The 19459-nt window shown below is 43.0% G+C and overlaps 1 protein-coding gene across 5 annotated transcripts in view; it reads right to left on the reverse strand.

Annotated features, from left to right (window-relative positions):
- LOC100983469 (carboxyl-terminal PDZ ligand of neuronal nitric oxide synthase protein) overlaps nucleotides 1-19459 on the reverse strand; it is a 312534-nt gene that overhangs the window by 48486 nt on the left and 244589 nt on the right. For all 5 annotated transcript variants that reach the window (XM_003824560.5, XM_008978235.4, XM_034939235.3 and 2 more), the window contains one exon: nucleotides 5162-5270. In XM_003824560.5, the coding sequence (XP_003824608.4) occupies nucleotides 5162-5270 (109 nt within the window). The remainder of the gene's footprint in view (nucleotides 1-5161; nucleotides 5271-19459) is intronic.

The raw sequence follows: 19459 nt of genomic DNA on the forward strand, positions 1-19459 counted from the left end.
TCCCCTGTCCCCTCCTCCACTCCCCCTCTCCCCCATCTCTTTTGGGTACTCAAATTTGACTGACAAGTGGTTCTGAATTTTAGAGAACTGAAGTCCATGAGGTCAGCTGTGGGACAGCTCACAGATTTATAATTCTCATCTATCACAGCAATACAAGATAATGTCCTTATCTTGACCTTAACTGCCACAGAATCTCAACAAAAATAGAACTGAATGTCATGTTTCTTTAATGTATTTTTTTGGGTGGGGGGGAATCTTAGTAAAAGATTCAGCTTATATCTATCAAATGATCTTAATCTATGGAATTTACAATGCCAAAGCATGAAAATACATTTATATTTGGACTTCTACACACAGTAGGATCTACAGTACTAAGGCTCTGAAATGGTAGATGGGTTAGGTTTTTGTCCAACACATTATTTAGTGGCTTTGATTATATAATTTGGTTGAGGTGATGCCTTGGACATCAGAATATTGCTCAGTATAAGGAAAGTTTAGTTTCAAAGCAGGTGTGATTTTCTACATTGACAGGACATACTGCATCTTAAAGTTTCCAACAGATAGCTGTGTTTTTCCTTCTACTCTGCTAGTCCATGAAACATAGTACCCTAGAGAAAAGAAGTCTGAGTTACAATCCCAGTGCTGTCAGAACCAACTGGGTGACTGTGGACAGTTAATTCTCCTTTCTCAGTATTGATTTTCTCATCCACAAAGAGAGTGATTCAGACTAGATGAGTTCTGAGACCCATGATTCCTGCATTTTGACTTCCCAACTCAACCTAAAGTATAAAAAACAGACTCTTTCCCTAACTTTAGAACTTTCCTATCTTTCATCTCGTAAGTTTGACCAGGCAAGTGACTTATCCTTTAGTACATGGCTGTCATCATCACTCAAAATCCATTGCAACCTCTAAAGGACAGTTCAACTTCACAGCTGTGGCCCCCAATTTGATAGTGACAGCATTATAGGAGGAAATTATTTCTCCTAACCCAAACCAATCGAGCTGTGATTGCAGGCAAAATTATTTCAAGGAGCTGCCCGTGAAGATAATGGGGAGATGCCTGCAGCTCCTGTTAATCACCAGCACTTCACGCACTGATGCATTAATAAGTGCACTCACTGTTAATCAGGGCAGACAGCCATATACTCCTAGGGCTAGGAGAAAATGACAGGAGGATGACATCCACTCCACGGGAGAGGTCAAGAGACCATGCAAGAGTCTTCTCGAGAGGCAAAAGGCCCTGCAAATGAATACTATCATTATATCCCCCAAGGAGGGGAAACAAGGAATGCCCATGTTATTAGCAAGCATCTCCACTGGATGCTCACAGTGAGGAAAAGACCCACTCCCATCCCTCCTTTCTAGCATGGGTCTGAAGAGTGCTAGGGTCCCTCCACCACAATCCTGACAATCCTTCCCAGTCACAGAGAATTTGTTCCTTAAAGATGACGTCACTTCACACACAACAATCAGCACTCCTGAGATGCCTTTCATCTTATTTGATGGCTAGAGAAAACTCAAGTCCAGAAAGGCTCACGTATCTTTCTTATGAGTTTTGTGTAATAGGGTTTAGCGCTCAAAGTCCTGGCCTGAGAAGGAGGAAGCCTGTTTCTAATTTCAGTGGCATCATTGATTCACTGTGTGACCAAGGGTGATTTACTTCCTTGGGCCTTTTCTTTCTTCAACTACAAAATTGAGTCAATATTAACCACAAAAAGATATTATGAGGAAAAAAGGAAAATCTATGTTAAAGTGATTTGGGCCATTCGGAGTTAAGGAGCTCTTCATACCCATGTAATAATTACAGCAGAACCCAGTTACAAATGGGTCTTGGAAAACAAAGCAACTTCTGAGTTATATAACTTCCTCATGAGCCAACAACAATAGTATAATGGAGTGGGTAAGAGTGTGAGCTCCACAGTCAGACCCTCTGGGTTCAGTTCTGACTCCATTACTTGTTGAGTCTTTACACACATTATGTACCTTGAGGCCCCATTTTCCCACCTATAAAATGAAGAGCATAACAGCACCTACCTCACAGGGCTGCTGTGGGAATAAAATTAGATCATTCATGTAAAGAGCTTTGAACAGTCTCAGGCATATAGCAACTAATCAAAACAGGTTAGATATTATTATCTGATGTAATATGAGGCTGGAACTTAGATAATCTAGAGTATAGAAGAATAGCAGATACCATGTTATATTCCTGCAATATTTTGCTTTCTAGCTTCTGGTGAAAGCCCACTTGAAAAAATCTTAGCTCAAGGATACAACTCCCAAGGTGGGAGTCACACTGGCTATCTGTGTGAGTGGCCCAAGGAAGATCCATAGGTACAGAGTAATAGCTGTGCAGGGAACAAGGTCGAGGGAGGCCCTCAACCAGGAAAGCTGAGACATCTGACCCATATTCTCAACCAACAGAGGAGGTAACCCTTTCCCCATGTGAACTGTAGGGTGATGACGACACCCCATTAGAGGTCATGAGAAACGTGCCATGGGCATATACGCAGGGGACATGATGTGATATGAAACAGCAATAACCAAAGTCCCAACACAACAAGGATCTCAGACAAGGTTTTTCTAAACTATGACCAACACGAGGGCTCTGGAGAACACCCACATCTGCGGGCTTCCAGTCAAGAGGACTCCCTATTGACTTCCAACAACCCAGCAACATCTCTGCAACACACATGTCCTCTATAGTCCTTTCCCCCCGCCCACCACTTCTGAAGCATTCCTATGACTTGCCAGTTAAAACTCCTTCCCAAGTTAACTATTACCTCTTGACATTAGAAGTGCTTTATAAAAAAGGTAAATCACCATGTTTGGAGGCTAAGCAGAAGGGCAAGCAAAACCTTGCAGATGTGTTCCCCAGCCCTTCCCAGTTCTGCATCCTTCGCTGAACAATTCACTTCCCTTTCTTAGCTTGGAAACCAGCCTTCCCACCTACAGCTCAGCAGCAACAGGGCTCAACGCCCAGGCTGACTAGAAACAATCCCCTCAGCTGCATGGCTCCAGGCCAGGAAAGGGCCTGAGAACCAACTCTATGAAGAGCTAGGGTCTCAGTAGGTGAGGATGAAAGGGGTATAGGAAACAGGAAAGCCAGAGATCAGAATTCGCTGTAAGAGCTACGAGACATGGAAAAAAAATTGACATGATAGGGAACCAGATGACTACTCCTTTTCACGGATAATGGGAACTCCATTCTGTGCTTCACTTCAAGATCAAAGTTCCAAGTGAGCACTGGTCTTAAACTCAGGTTTTGTCAGAAGTGGATGCCCCCACTGCGTCCGTATTGCTATGTTAGATCTGATAGCAAGGCAAATATAACATAATGGTCCTCTTACCTAGGTTTCCTGCTCAAAATTCTTTTGTCCTGCATGTCTCCCTGGTTCTATTCTAGCCAGTGCCTATTCATGAGAACTCAGGCAAGTCATTTAATCTCTCTGAGCCTCAGTTTATTCATCTGTAAAATTGGGAAGTGAAAATTATATGTCTTACCTTCTTTACAGATGTGTTATAAGGATAAAATAAGATTAACTATTAAAGAACCTGGCAAATGATAATGCGTTATTTGTAACTCTAATAAATTCCAAGGTCCACATGGTCCAGTCTTTGTACGAAACTAAAGTCAGAAGCACAGTCAAATACTCAAAATGAATTAAAAGGGAATTCCAGTCTTGTTGCATCTGTCAGAACCTTACAGACGAGCCAATTCATGACCATCAGGGAGACTTTGTATTTCCTTTTCTCTCCTCCCCAGGTCCCCTACACAAGGCCACATATGAGCCTTTCACTCTCCCAAACTCTAAACTTTCTCATCTCCAGCGCCTATGGCTTTTCTTTCTCTCCCTCTTCCTATTCCCCTTTCTATCAGTTCTTTAATGCAGCTTGACTTAGCCTCATTTATGTTTTTTCCCTCTCAGCTATACTATTATCTAGATGTGAAGTCTGGCAAGTTACTCTTTTATTCCTGCCATCTTTCCAGTTGTAGCACTTTTCATCCAACTCCATGATTTGCATTTAAAAAGCCTGGAACAGGGTGGGTAAGGGCACAAATCTCCATAGAGGAAGAGGCTAAGTTAACAAAGCATAATTCTCTTTGTGGAGCTAGGGTAGGGAATAGGACACCTATCAGTAAATCTGGACCCTGGCATGTGTTATTGACAAGGTACTTGACAAGGTACCTAAACATCTGCTAAAGAGGCCTGAAGACAAAAGATGCATAAAATGAAGTCCTTGTAGAAAGCCAGGCTTAGTAGTTTGTTTCTAGAATGGTGGACTTACTAGGGTCCTTAGGGGCACAAATAGTGTTTTCCAAAATCTCTTCTGCAGAAAAACAGTTCCCAGGATATTAACACATATTACATGGAAAAAATATGGTTCCATTGTGAAATTAGTTTGGGAAATTCTGGGTTAAACAACATGTTTTTTAACATCAGACCTTCTCAGCAACTTAAATCAGGTAGTTTTAACATGAAATATTTTGGCTGATAAATGTTTTACAGAACACATTTAGGAAATGCTGATTTTGACGATTCTTTTCATTTTATAGATGAGAACGCTGGGACCTACATAACGTCACTCAGGGTTCCAGTGAGAGGCAGGGCTAGATTCTAGGCTTCTAAAACCCCAGTTGTGTGTGTTAGACTCCTGGGGGAATGACATTAACATAAAGAATGCCACTTCAGAATCCTCAAAGTTGCATTTACTTGAGTATCAAGGTTGCCATAACAAATAATCACCCAGGATAACCAATATCACACACTGAGTCTAAACCAGACTCCATGTGTATTCATATTTTGTAGCCCCCTAATCAATATACAGAATTGTGATGAAGGGTCTCCTTAGTAAATGACAATGCTTTTTTCCTACCCCAAGGCTAAGGTTAGCATCACTCCCGGTGCTGTTTAACTGCTCTCATCCCAGAGCACGTAGTCAACGGTCAATCCCTTTGCATTTATCTGTATGTAACTAAGTACAAAGTTCAGATGATGCTAAAAGAGAATTCCATTATATAGGAGCAATGACAGACGACTGAGATAGTTGCCCCATGTCGGCATTACGACAGCTGTCTTCAACAGGGAGACGGGCCAATGTTGGGGGTGCTTTGGATCCATTAGAGGAAAATAGCAGACGGACGGCAACCGCCTCTTTACCTTCTTCTTGGATTTAAAGACGTTACACCTGAAGATATTGCTGGCACCATCTCGAGCGATATAGCTGAAGATCTTCAAGTCTTGGGAATCATGAGAGACATAGAAGATCCTAAAGGAAGAACAACAGAAAAATGCACTGAAAATGGCCTTAGGTTCAAATCTCCAACCAGGAAAGCTCTGTTTAAGGACACTCTGAAGCACAGCTCATGAGAGCCAAGTTATTACAGAAAGTCTTCTTCCTTCAGGATCAAAAAGTCACAGTGCAGGAGGCACTTTCAACAGATTCCACAAACACTAACACTGTGACTCAGATTTGGTAGAGGGGGCAGGGGCAGGACATGGAACCGACACTATTGTTAACCATCTCCTGAGGTGGCAAATCTGTCCCTGTAACTTTTATGTTAGAAGGAAAAATCATTCCCATCCTTATCAGAGCAACAAACCTGCTTCTTACCCAGAAAGATGCATACACGTTTTCTGATGCCTGTTTACAATTATCCCCAAATGCAGAAACTTAGGGAACCAGCAATGTTTACCACATTGGGAGGGACTAAGATACTCTTAGTTCCTTTGGTAATAGGATCCCACTCTCTGTCCCCTCTCTGCCTGGACCACAGCATCCATGTGTTCATTCCATGATTCAACCAATGCCACTGAGTGCACACTGTGGGCCAGGCACTATCCCAGCAGCCAGGGACACAACAGAAACAGGACAGAAAAAGCCCCTGAACTCATGGAGCTTACACATAGACAATGCCAATAAGCAAATATAATATAAGTGCTATGAAGAAAAATAAGGCAGACTAAGGGATGGAGCATGATGGGGGCTATTTTAGACAGGGTAGCCAGGGAGGTCACACTGAGAGGCCGAGATCTGAATGGGGTAAGGGAGCCAGTCACTGAGATACCTGGGCCAAACCATGGCAGGAAGTGGGAATAGCAAGTTTACAAGACCTGCAGTGTTCAGAAGGTGTTAAAAGCATTCAAGGAACACCCAGGGAGGCTCAACGGAGTGTGGTTCAAGTGGAGTATGGTCAGCAACAAGGTCATAGATGCAGCCAGAGGCCAAAACGTAGAAGGCTTTGAAGGTCGTGGCTTATATTTTACGTGAGATGAGAAGCCATCAGCTTTTAAGCAGAGGACTGACTTGCTTATGCTTTAAACTAAAGGATCATTCTGGCTGCTTGGGGTGGGCAGAGGTAGGAACAAGGGGAGGCTGGAGAAAGGGGGAAAATTATAAGCAAGGCCCTAGAGGCTGCATCTTGAGATGGCTTAGGACAGGGCCCCCCCAGGGCCTCCAGGTCTGACTGCTGTGGGATCGGTGCAGGGATTTGGAGCGGGTGCATCAGTGGAATTAGTTTTGGGCAGTCCAAGGAGTGTATTGCTCTTGGTAGCACCTAAGAGGCCACATCATTTCCGCAAAACATTTTTCACCACTAACAACACTGATGGCTTTCATTCAAGGATTTAACAGGCCTGATTTGTTTTAGTGTAGGTCTGTGCTGTATAGAAGAAAAAGAATGGGATTGAGAATCTACAACTTCATCTACAACTTTGCCACTTACTAAAAAATAAGCTATGTCACCCCTCAGAGGCTCAGTTTTGTTATCTGTACAATGGGACTACTAATAGTAACCCTTCCAAGAGTTATTGAGGAGGTAGAATAGTTAGTAAAATGCCATCTTACGTCCCCTTACTGATATAGCCTCTAAACAGCCTAGTAACTGAGATTCTTGCCACAGGACCCCAAGAAGCCTGGGAGGAAAGTCCAAAAGAAAGGTGGGCACAGAGAGGAAAACAACACTGTGAAAAAACCCAAGTTCACCTTGGGGACTGTAGTTTCTCTGCTAAACTCAGCTAGCAGGCATTTCAGTACATCTCACATGTCTATCATCTCTAAATGGTTCTGAAATAGAGGCTGTTTAGTGTGGTTTCCAGTCCCCTATCCTTCTAATGATGTCAAACTCTCTTCCTAACATCAAAGGGACAAATCTACAATTGTATCTCAGCATCTCCTGCCTGAGTTCCAGGCCCATTCAGCCAACCTTCCTGGACATCTCCTCCTGAATGGTTCTCAAGCTTCTCAAATTCCTCGTACCCCCGAGTGAATTCATCATATTCCCCATAATTCTCCAAGTCCTATCTTGATAAGGGGACACCATACCTACTCAAGCCAGAAACCCAGGTGTCATTCTCAACAGCTTCCTCCATTGTTCCCCAATAGCCATCACTCAGGAGCAAGTTCCTTGCAGACTCGCTCCCTAATATGTCTCTGATTTATGTTTTTCTCTTCAACTCCAAGCTATTGATCATCTAGAGTTCTCATTTTTCACCTGGATTTTTACAACATCCTGTAAACAGTGTGCTGCTCTGCTTCCTAACTCACCTATTGTCAACCCATTCTCTACATTGCCAGCAAAGTGTTATTTTTAAAAAAGACAAATTACATCCGATCATTTTCCTCTTAAAGCCATCCAAAGGCTTCCTACTGCTTTTAGGATAAAGTCCAAACTCCTTAGCATGGTGTACCTACCTTTCTGCAGTCATCTCTCTCCAGAGTCCTGACCTACACAGGCCTGCAGAACTAGGTGTGTGCATCTTCCCAATTCTGCAACTGCTGTGAACACCTTTGGTGGCCGCCAAGACTTGGTTCAGAGCAGCCTTCCCCTCCCTTTTCTTCAGCAGTCTGAGTTGCTGAATACCCTGGGGCTCAACGTTGCCACAGCACATATCTCACACTATGATGTTTTTACATGTGCTCCTTGAAGGAACAAGGAACACATCTTGGTATCCCCAGTGCCGGCACAGTGATTGGCACATGGGAGGTTCCTTGCCTGCTTAGAAGGGAGGGAGGTGTTCCGGCTGTCATTAATGCTCATCTATAATGTGATCTGCCTGGCTATTCATTTTCCCCAAGGAAGTCAGATCCAGTTAGTTCAGCATCATACGTAAAACTTCTTGGATTCTTTAGTTAACTTATTCTTATGTAATACCCTAAGGACTGAGAACTGGATTTAAAACTGATACAGCAGATTTGAATGCAAACTGGCATGCCCACAAGACACAGAGATGTGGAAGGAACAGAGGAACGGCAGTAAGCCAAGGTTAACTTAACCTTAACAGAGAAAGCATCTTTTCAGAAAATCTGATGAGAACTGTACATGGATGCAGCCACTGCCTTTGGACCACAGCTCTCTGGAGACTGCTCTGCTATATCTGATTTCAGAAACTTAGCGTGTTGTTATTAAAAGTAAATAATCTCTAGTTAACCCAAAAGTCAGCTAGTTAAAGCTTAGAAAAGTTTCCACCAACATAACCAAGAGGCAGAAAGTTTTTCCATGCGACCTCATTCATCAACAAACTAATAAATCAGCAAATTAATGTCTCTTGGGTCCAAATTTCCAGATCAAGAAATACATTCCAAGAACCCTTATTTCTCCATTACTTGGTTTTCTTAAGCACTGTGATTGTGGGGGTGGTAGAAATTGGGGGAGAGTAGAGGAAGGTGAGTGCTCAAAAGAATAGGAAAGATTTCCCTTTTTCTTTCCTTCTTCATCTTTACCCTTAAGTCAGTCTAGCCTAGTTCTGATAATCCTGCTTCCAAAAAGTACCTTAGTCAATTTTCCCAACTTTCACTATAATTATAAAGAGTAGGATACCAAAGTAGTTCATATAATGTTAATAAGGTTTTATTCCCCCTTCAACTTTCCTAAAATTTCTTCTCCTTTAAATTTCTTTTTTTTCTCTCTCTCTCTTTTTTTTTCTTGGTGAAATCTTGGCTCACTGCAACCTCTGCCTCCCAGGTTCAAGTGATTCTTGTGCTTCAGCCTCCTGAGTAGCTGGGATTATAGGTGTGAGCCACCACAGCTGGCCCTAAAATTTCTTACTTTTATTTCAAAATATGTATAGCATTATAATTTTTACTTACTAACAGAACTGTTATGCTTTTACACAGTAATAAACCTTTCTGCAGATTCATCATATGTCCACAGACTTACCATAAATGACTGAAAGAAAAACATTATCTGGAAGAAACTGGATTTTGGGTTTATCATCATGCTGGAATTTAGGTTGACAACGTGATTTTAAAAACAACTAGACTCACCACCAATACCCCCCTTCTCAAACTATTCATCTATAGGTAAACTCGCTTCTCTTAAGATCATAGAAAAACAACAACAACAACAACAACAACAATTTAGAGTAGAAAGAAACCTATGGGGTCATAAGGCCTGGATACAAGCCAGCATCTCTGTCTGTCAGGATTCATCACTGATAGGCAATTCACTCTCTAACAAAGTATCTGATCCCTTTTTAAGAGGTTCTAGTTACCAGGAAATTTTCCCTCAAGTTGACTGGAATTCTGCCAACAGGAATGCAGTGGAGGAAAATGGCTGAGAACACTGGCCCTGAGGGGGACAGACCTGGATTTCAGCCCAAGCTTTGCCACTTACTAGCTGGGACACCCTGGTCATTATCTCAACCCCCTTCTTGTTCTTCACCTGTGAAACAGGCATGCTCATTGTGCTGTACCTCACTCATGCTAGTAAGGTTTAAAGAATGAGTATGTGCAGAGGGGTCAGCTTATAGCAAATGGTTAATAAATGTGAACTGCTCTAATTACTGCCACATTACTGCTCTAGCTCCATCCTTAGGGATCTCAGAGAACAAGGCTACTCCTCTTCCAAATGGCCAACATTTTAATATATGGAAACAATATCATGTTTATATTTACTCCTTTCTTAAGTTTATTTTAAGTTCCGGGGTACATGTGCAGGATGGACAGGTTTGTTACATAGGTAAATGTGTGCCATGGTGATTTGCTGCACCTATCAACCCATCACCTAGGTATTAATCCCAGCATGCATTAGCTATTCTTCCTGATGCCCTCCCCACTCCCCGACTCCTCTGCACTCCTTTCATTTTTAAAGTGAATTACTTCTTCCTTCAATAGTTTCTCAGTTGGCTCATTTTCCAAGTCCCTTATTTCTCTGGCAGGTTTGCACTGTGGAAAGAGCATGGGTTTGGGGATGAGAAAGATCCAGGTTCAAGTCTTAGCTTTGCCATCTTCTAGCTGCTGGCCTGAGGCAAAAAACTCACTTACATAATCCTTCATTTCCTCATCTAAAATAGGCATATTAATGACTTCTTCATGGTATTGTTTTAAGCATTAAAACACACATACCACATTTTACACAATGCCCAACACATGTTAAGTTGCTTGCTCAATAAATATGAGTTCCATCTTCTCTTAACTTTTTCCGTACATATTCCAACTTGCCAGTGACTATCTTAAAATGCAGCTCACAGAACTGAACTCATTTGTAAGGGATCTGAACAGCACAGAGTATATTTGGATAAATATTTTCTATGCCCTAGAACTGAATTTTTAGCAAAGCATCTCTGATCATGTTTTTTTTCTTCTGTTATAACATCTCATTGCTGGTTCACACTGTAGTCTACTCAAATGCTCAAAGCTAATTTGTGCAACAGCTGTAAGGCAGATTTCCTGAACATACATGGGTAACTGGTTTTTTAGGACTAGCTCTCAGTGATCATGATTTCCTTTTCCAAGTTCTCACAGACCATCTGCTTAATGATCTCTTCTAGAATTCTGCCCAGGAGCAATGAGAAATTCACTAGTTGGTAATTCCTGATCCAGGTTTGCCCCCTTTCTAAAAACTGCAATATTTTATTTTTGTAATCTTTTTGTTTCTTCTCCATCCCTCATGATTTTGCAAAAGATGACCAATCACTATTTTGCAATCATATTTTTCAGGAACCCAGAAGCCAGTGATTCAGGCCTGGACACATGGTAGTGAGGAATACCTTCCTTTTTCCTCTTGGTTTTGAACTTCGGTTTTTTAAAATCACATATGTTCTAGTGTTTCTAATTTGAAGATCAGTTCTCTACTTGAGAAGAAAAAAACCAAGACAGTTAGAAAAATGGGATTGAGATTTTCCCCTTGCCATGTGCCAACTCTCTCTTCCTTCACACCCCTTTTTCTCTCATCTTCAGCCTTTTCTATAAGCCTAATGCATTCAGGGTTTCAGTTCTCTCAGTAATGGTTGTTCCTTTGCACTCATACTTGTTTTTAAGCTCTGCTTTCCATATTGTATACTTTTCAAGAAGCATTTTATGAAAATCTGGGCAGTCACATGATTTTTCTTCATGATCTCACATTTTTGGGGCCTGACTAGAATCAATTATGTTGTCTTCAAGTTCTCATCCTTTATTCCCTCTTTCAGTCTCTGGCCATGAGACCTCATCTTACTCTGTCATCATCCCTGGCCTCATCCAATAATCCAACTGAACACCTGAATAGAACAAACAGGTTGAGTAAGAGGGAATGCCTCCTGCCTGATTGCTTTGAGCTGGGACATTGGTCTTTTCCAGCCAGGTCAGACTCTTCTTGGGTCTCAAGCCTGCCAATGTGCAGACTGAAACTCACACCATCAGCTCTCCTGGTTCTCAGGTCTTCAGACTCAGACTGGAACCATATATTAGCATTCCTGGGTCTCCACCTTCCCAATTGCAGATCGTGGAACTTCTCAGCCTCCATAATCATGTCAGCCAATTCCTTAACTATTTCTTATATGTGTATGTATATATTAAGTATGTGTACCTATACACAAACACATGTAATATGTGTAAGCATGTACACACACACATATATCCTATTGGTTCTGTTTCACTGGAGAATCCTGACTAACACAGCCATATTCCCCCAGGTATTAGCATTCTACCTCTAATGCCCCTCATCTCCATGGGGACTGCCTGCTGACTTTAGGACTGCAGAGGCTGTGAAAGGTCTCCAGTCACCTGCAAGGTTTCCTGAGTCTACATCCATGTGCCTCGCCTCCTGCTCAAGATCCACTGGGTCTCTCCCAGCAAGCCCAGGACCTGCCACGCAATTCTCTCCTGCTATAGCCCAAAACAGAACTTTAGGGTAGAGGATGTAGACTACCAAGGGGCCTTGAGCAAATTATTTTCCTTCTCTCAACCTTCTTCTTTTTTAATCGTTGAAGTGAGAATAATAAAAACATCTTTCAGGGTGATTATAAGGTTCAGATGCGACAACAGATGCACAAATATTCTCTAACCCATGAAATGTTGTACAAATACTTGAAAACTGTGGAAACAAACTTAGAAATGTCAAGTGGAAAAACAAAGAGAAATATTTCTTGTTCTCCCAACATCAGTATCTCTCGGTGGGGCTAGGGGAGTCTCCAGTGTGTGGTATAGAGATTTTTCTCTTGAGGTCCTGGAAGGCATGGGCATTCCTAACCCCAAAAGACATGCTGCAGCACAGAGCGAAATGAAACCAGCTGATAAAGATAAGGTACCAAGTCACCTGAAGATGATGGAGACAAAATCAAGTGGTATTCTTAAGGAAAACCTCTGGGAAAGTAAGAAGCACAATGTGACACATGCAGAAGTCGGAAAACAGAATCAACCTGCTGCTCAAGACCAGATAAATGAGGCCTAACTGTGAAGGCATGGTCCTGGGAAATCCAGCATGACTCCTGGTCTCGGGAAGAAGGGTTCCCTAAGCGTCCCAGCCCATGTGATTCTGGGGGGCCCAATGTGTTATCCTTAGAGGGACTGGGGAAAATATCAGAAGGGGTGGTGGGTTGACGAGAGTCTCCAAATGCTTCACTGATAGAACACCACCAGACACTATAGGAAGAATGCACCCCTTACTCCTATCCCCAGCATGCTGCCTGCATACTGGTGTGTCTTTTTCTCTTCTCAACCAGCCCTGCAGCATGAACACAGTTTCACACTCCTGTCGCAGCTGTTACTCATTCTTTTCCTCATCTATCTTATTTTTAATTTAATCTTTATATAACATTATCTCCCATCTTGATCACTGTTCTCTCTTATGACTGCTTTGGTCTGATTATCATTTTCCCCCCACTGTATATACAGGGCTTTTAAATCACATCAGCTGGCTTGCTTTTATTTGAAGTTATTGTAATTTCCATCTTCTTCATTCCTCATTTTAGCCATTCTCAATTTGATGACTACCTTCCTCAGGGCTATTTGGCAAAAAAGAAGGGTAATAAACTCATGAAATGGTGCCTGAAATCCCTCATGGAACTGGTCTCCTTACTTCACAGCCTGACTTCCACAGACACCTGAAGTGTGGGGCCACACTGTCAAGTCGCCCCTTGTCACCATGACTGGGATGTATCTCACAGATCTGCTTCATCGCAGCACAGTCTGGAAGGAAGCCTGGGATTCCAGGGCTGGGAGAGACCTCGAGAGACAGTCAAGCTCATCACTTCAACTGCAGGCACAGAAATGCAAATATAAGAGCTGATTTCTAAGGTTTCTTCAATGAATAAAATTATACAAATGTCTAACTTATTGTTACAAAGATCTACTGTGTGCCTAGAGTAACGAATAAGCAACCAATTGAGGTTTTAAGACCTAGCGAGAGCCAGACAAATGCATCTTTATCTTCTGAAAGTCTAGCAAAGGCACCCTCATGGCCTACCTCAGCAGTTAATTTATGTTTTAATTTCACAGCTGTTAAGTTTTTTCTTATGTCCCACTAAAACCTCCCCTGCTTTACTTGAATCAACCACAAACCACCACACAGCACTTTCTAAATGCCAAGTACTGGGATAAATTAATTTCTTCTTGTTCAGTACTTGACAGGAAGGCAAAAAAAAAAAAAAAAAAAAAAGGCTAGTGTCCCTCACAAAACCACTACACAAAAATCCTTTCATATATTTCAAGACTTTAATTTCTCTCCAACACTCATAATTTCTCCAAAATAACCATCACCTGCTGTTGGCTGTCAAAAACCAAATCTATTTACACAGGCTGCCAATTATTTCTTCTGTGTGTCTGTGTTATCTGAGTTCATACATGTAGCTTGTTCACATTTGGGGGGCTTAAACCATCCATCCCACACTTTTCAGGACCCTCGGACTTCCTGAAGATTCTTGCTCAGAGACACAACTTCCCTCCCTGAGCCAGAAAAAAGAGAGAAAATGAACACACCACAAATATTAGGGGCACTAGTTTGACTGGTGCATGCTGGAGGAGCATCATCTAGAAAATTACCTCTTCCTCTTCTCTTTTTTCGTTTATCCTCTTGCTTTCAAGCCAGCAAATACCTTCCTTCAAGTGTTATATGCAGAGAGGCATTAGGCAAAACTCTTCCCAGTGCAAAATAATCATCAACAAAGGTTCGCACCCTTCCTTGTCCACTCCCCAGTATACATTGAGATGCCTGTAATTTTGTGGAATAGAAGACCTGACAGAACAGAGCCAAAGGCTCAGTCGAGGTTGCAGCTCGTCTGCTTTCTCAAGACAAGTTAATACTCTGAGCCTTAGTTTTCTTAACTGCAAAATGGGATAAGAAGAGGTTCACAGGACTGTTACAAGAATCAAATGAAATAACTTACATATAGGGTCTGCCGCATAGTAGTTGCTCAAAAAAATCTTTACTAAATTGAAGTGATCAAAGAAGAATATTTGCTAATCTATTGTGTGTTTACCATCTGTCAGGTACTGCTTAAGCACTTTACAGGCAAAAACTCATCTAATCCTCACAACAACTGTGTGAAGTGGATACAGTTACTATCTCCATTTTACAGATGAAGAAACAGAGAGGTAACCCCTGTGCATTTTCTTAAGGTCACACAGTCAGTAGTATCTGTATTAATTTCTTAGGGCTGCTGTAACAATTATTACAAATCAGATAGCTTAAAACAACAGAAATTTCATTTCTCACAGTTCAGGAGGCCAGAAGTCAAAAATCAAGGCTGATTCCTTCTAGAGGCTCTCAGGGAGAATCTATTCCACATCTCTCCTAGCTTCCGGCTGCTGCCAACAATCCTTGGCATTCTTGGGTTTGCAGCAGCGTCACTCTAGTCTGCTCCCTCTGCCTTCCCACGGCATTCTGCCCTGTGTCTCCTCTGTCTCTGTGTCCAAATTTCTCTCTTCTTGTAAGGACCCTGGTCATTGGATTTAGGGTCCACCCTAATCTAATATGACCTCACCTTAATTACATCTGCAAACTCCCTATATTCAAATAACATCCACATTCACAGGTACCGGGGTGAGGAACATATCCTAACATACCTTTCTAAGGGACATATTTCAACTCACTATGGTATCTGCATTAGAATTGGAACCCTAGCAATCTTCACCAAGTTCTGAAAACTGCTGCACCATCTGCCTGATTAATCATCAGATATCATTTGAATATTGAATGTCATTCATTACCCGTATTACTATTGTTTTCTCTATACCTAGGCTAGAAATTAGTCCCATGTTACATTTATGCCACCTGGAAACCCTGGATTTTTTTATTCCTCTTATTTTTCCAAGTCCTTGATGTCTTCATAGATGTCTCTGTGGTCACCAACAAATTCATTCTCATGTTGGTAAGATTTTCAGGGGACATGTGGGTAAGAGGTGCTGGATTTCTTTATCATCCCTGACTGATTGTCCACTTTCCATCCATGTTTCTTCAAATAAGCCAATCCAGGGATATGATACACATCATAAGCACATCTTGTTTTTCCAAGGCAGTTGAGTTCCCACTTGAGCTTCTGAGGATTCCCACCATAACTCCCTCTGTACCTGACTCTAACTCCATACCTCTCATGCCACCTGCTCAGCATGTGAGGAGTCCCATGTGCCATGACGGGAAATGAAGAAAGAGTATCCACCTCCTTCCCCAAGCTTCCCAGGGGTGGGAGCATGCCTGGCTGGCAGGTCCAGATACTTTTCTTTTCTAATATTTTTATTTTTCCAGTTGCTCTGACCTGCCTACCTCATGCCGTATCTGAGGAAGAGGAAGTCAGAATCAGAACTCACCTGAAGGCACTTCCTCCCAGGACTTGAAGATAAGATGACAAGCCACTGCTGGTGGTTTGTGTGTACTCCAGGCATCAGCATTTCTAATTCTCACCTGCCCCACCCTCAGGGCAATGTCCAGGCCATTCTGATTTGGCCTGGGACAACTCACTCTCAATCACAATCTAGTGTTCTTTTCTTTTTTGTGTGTTTTTTAAAAATTATTTTATTATTTTAGATTCAGGGGGTTACATTTGTAGGTTTGTTACACGGATATATTGCACAAGGCTGGAGTTTGGGCTTCTTTTGAACCCATCACCCAAACAGTGCACACAGTACCAATGGGTACTTTTTCAGTCCTTGTCCCCCTTTCTCCCTCTTCCCTTTTGGAGTCCCCAGTGTCTGTTGTTTCCATCTTTATGGCCATGTGTATCCATTGTTTAGCTTCCATTTGTAAGTAGGAACATGCAGTCTTTGGTTTTCTGTTTCTGTTTTAATTCACTCAGGATAATGGACTGCAGCTGCATCCATGTTGCTTTTATATATATATATATATATTTTTTTTTTTAAATTATACTTTAAGTTCTAGGGTACATGTGCACAACGTGCAGGTTTGTTACATATGTATACATGTGCCATGTTGGTGTGCTGCACCCATTAACTCGTCATTTACATTAGGTATATCTCCTAATGCTATCCCTCTCCCCTACCCCTACCCCACAACAGGCCCTGGTGTGTGATGTCCCCCACCTTGTGTCCAAGTGTTCTCATTGTTCAATTCCCACCTATGAGTGAGAACATGTGGTGTTTGGTTTTCTGTCCTTGCGATAGTTTCCTCAGAATGATGGTTTCCAGCTCCATCCATGTCCCTACAATGGACATGAACTCATCATTTTTTATGGCTGCATAGTATTCCATGGTGTATATGTGCCACATTTTCTTAATCCAGTCTATCATTGTTGGACATTTGGGTTGGTTCCAAGTCTTTGCTATTGTGAATAGCGCCAATGGAACAGAACAGAGCCCTCAGAAATAATACCACACATCTACAATTATCTGATCTTTGACAAACCTGACAAAAACAAGAAATGGGGAAAGGATTCCCTACTCAACAAATGGTGCTGGGAAAATTGGCTAGCCATATGTAGAAAGCTGAAACTGGATCCCTTCCTTACACCTTATACAAAAATTAATTCAAGATGGATTAAAGACTTAAATGTTAGACCCAAAACCATAAACACCCTAGGAGAAAACCTAGGCAATACCATTCAGGACACAGGCATGTTGCTGCTTTTTAAAGGACTGTGTACCTTTACTTCCAGGCCATTGGCAAACCTTAAAAAAAAGTGGGAGAGAAAAATGAACCCATTCCTATTTGACCTCATTTTGATTTCCAATTACTTTTTTATTTTTTATTTTTATTTATTTATTTTTTTGAGATGGTGTCTCACTCTGTCACCAGGCTGGAATGCAGTGGCGCAATCTCAGCTCACTACAACCTCCACCTCCCTGGTTCAAGCGATTCTCCTGCCTCAGCCTCCCAAGTAGCTGGGACTACAGGCGCACGCCACCACGCTCAGCTAATTTTTCTATTTTTAGTAGAGACGGGGTTTCACCATGTTGGCCAGGATGGTCTCGATCTCTTGACCTTGTGATCCGCCCGCCTCGGCCTCCCAAAGTGCTGGGATTACAGGCGTGAGCCACCGCGCCCGGCTCCAATTACTTTTTTAAAGTCTTGTATCTTTCTTTTGGCAATGTGGGGAGGGGATGGTTGGAAGGCAGCATGTAAGGACCCTTCCTCTTCTCTTTTCTCAAGTTTATCCTTTTGCTTTCAAGCAAATGAATACTTTCCTTCAAGTGTTATATGCAGAGAGGCATTAGGCAAAATCTTCCCAGTGCAAAATAATCATCAACAAAGGTTTGTACACTTGCTTGTCCACTCCTTGTCCACAAAGGGTGGAGAAATGTGAGCAGAAGGCTGTGAAGGAGGCAAGTCCTTGCTTGAGAATTCCTGTTATTTTCATCTGCTGTATGCCAGAAGCTCTTTTCTCATTGTCTCCCCACCACTGAAAAGCAGGTGTTGGGGTGGTCCAGCATGACCTCTGTTCTAAGATACGCACATCTTACTCCGTACCCCGCCCTCCTTGGCCCCATATTGGCTTCTCCAAGATACAGAGCTGAGTCTGCTTCAGAGACTGCCCTGAGGAGCTCAGGAGGTACTGACAGGGTGTGGCAAGTGCGGACAGAGGAATGGAGCCAGTGAAACGCGGAGGAGGATGCAGCCAGCTGCCTGTGAGAACTGGGAAGGCACACAGGGAGCTGCTGCCTGAGCTGCGTCTCGAAGACAACGTGGGAGGTGGCAGGATTGTGGGGTGGGGAATGTGTCAGTCAGGGTCCTCGCAGGAAACAGATTATGTGAGTAGGCTGAAGAGAGTTTAATACAGGACTGTTCACAAAGGTGAGGGCAGTGCAGTGTCCCTGGGAGCCCTCAGCACCCCAAGTCCAGAGAGGCAGGGCAGGGAGCAGTTTCCAGAGCCAAGAGAGGAAGAGCTGTGTGCCATCTGGCAGGAGCTCTCAGGACAGGTCCACACAGGCCAGCCTCCCTGGGCACTGAGGACAGTGGGGAGGGCTGCCGAGCAGATCCGGGACAATGGAAATCTATCCATCACAGAGACAGAAGAGCAGGGAGAGCCCTTGCAATGGAAATTGCATGTGGAAAGGCATGAGGTCATGAGGTAGCACAGTTTGCCTGGGTACAGGGATTGCAGGGCATACAGAAGGACTGGTGGGAGATGGGGACAGAGGGAGGTCAGGGCCAATTGTGGAGAGCCCAGCTACAGAGCTCAGACTTCACCTTGTGGGCTCAGGGCAAGGATGGGAGTCTAAGCAGGGGGATCACATGGCTGGTAGTCATGGTGGTGTGGAGGATGGATTGGAGGAGGGCAGGAGCAGAAGGAAGGCCATCAAGAGCCTACTGCAATACAGAATGCTTAGGGGAATCAACAGAATCTGGACCTGGGATTTGCTGTCAGAAGAACCAGACTCAAATCCCCATTCTGCTGCTTACATTTGTGAGCTACTGGGTGAGTCTTCCAATGCTCAAGTTTTAGTTTTCTCATCTACAAACAGGGGAGCTGTTGTGAGAATTACAGTTTGGGAAATAAGTGCAGGGCACCTGGGCTCAGGGCCCTGAATGACACACCTGGAGCGATGCACAGCACAGTCTATGCAGCCAGACAGACCAACCCTGAGTCCAGGCAAGAAACACTGGAGGCCTAACAAAGGCAGGGGCAGCCACCATGGGGAGAGCAGGTGGACACAAGAATCATTTCTCTGGGTGTGATAATGAGAGGGAAGGATATGATTCTGAGCTGTGTAACTTGGCGGATGGACTAAACATTAATGGGGGCAAGGGCCACAGAAGGAAAAAAGAACTAAGGAACACGGAAGGAGGAGGAGTGGTGTGGCTCTGGACA

This window comes from Pan paniscus, chromosome 1 (assembly GCF_029289425.2).
Source record: "Pan paniscus chromosome 1, NHGRI_mPanPan1-v2.0_pri, whole genome shotgun sequence".
In the NCBI taxonomy this organism is placed as follows: Eukaryota; Metazoa; Chordata; class Mammalia; order Primates; family Hominidae; genus Pan; species Pan paniscus.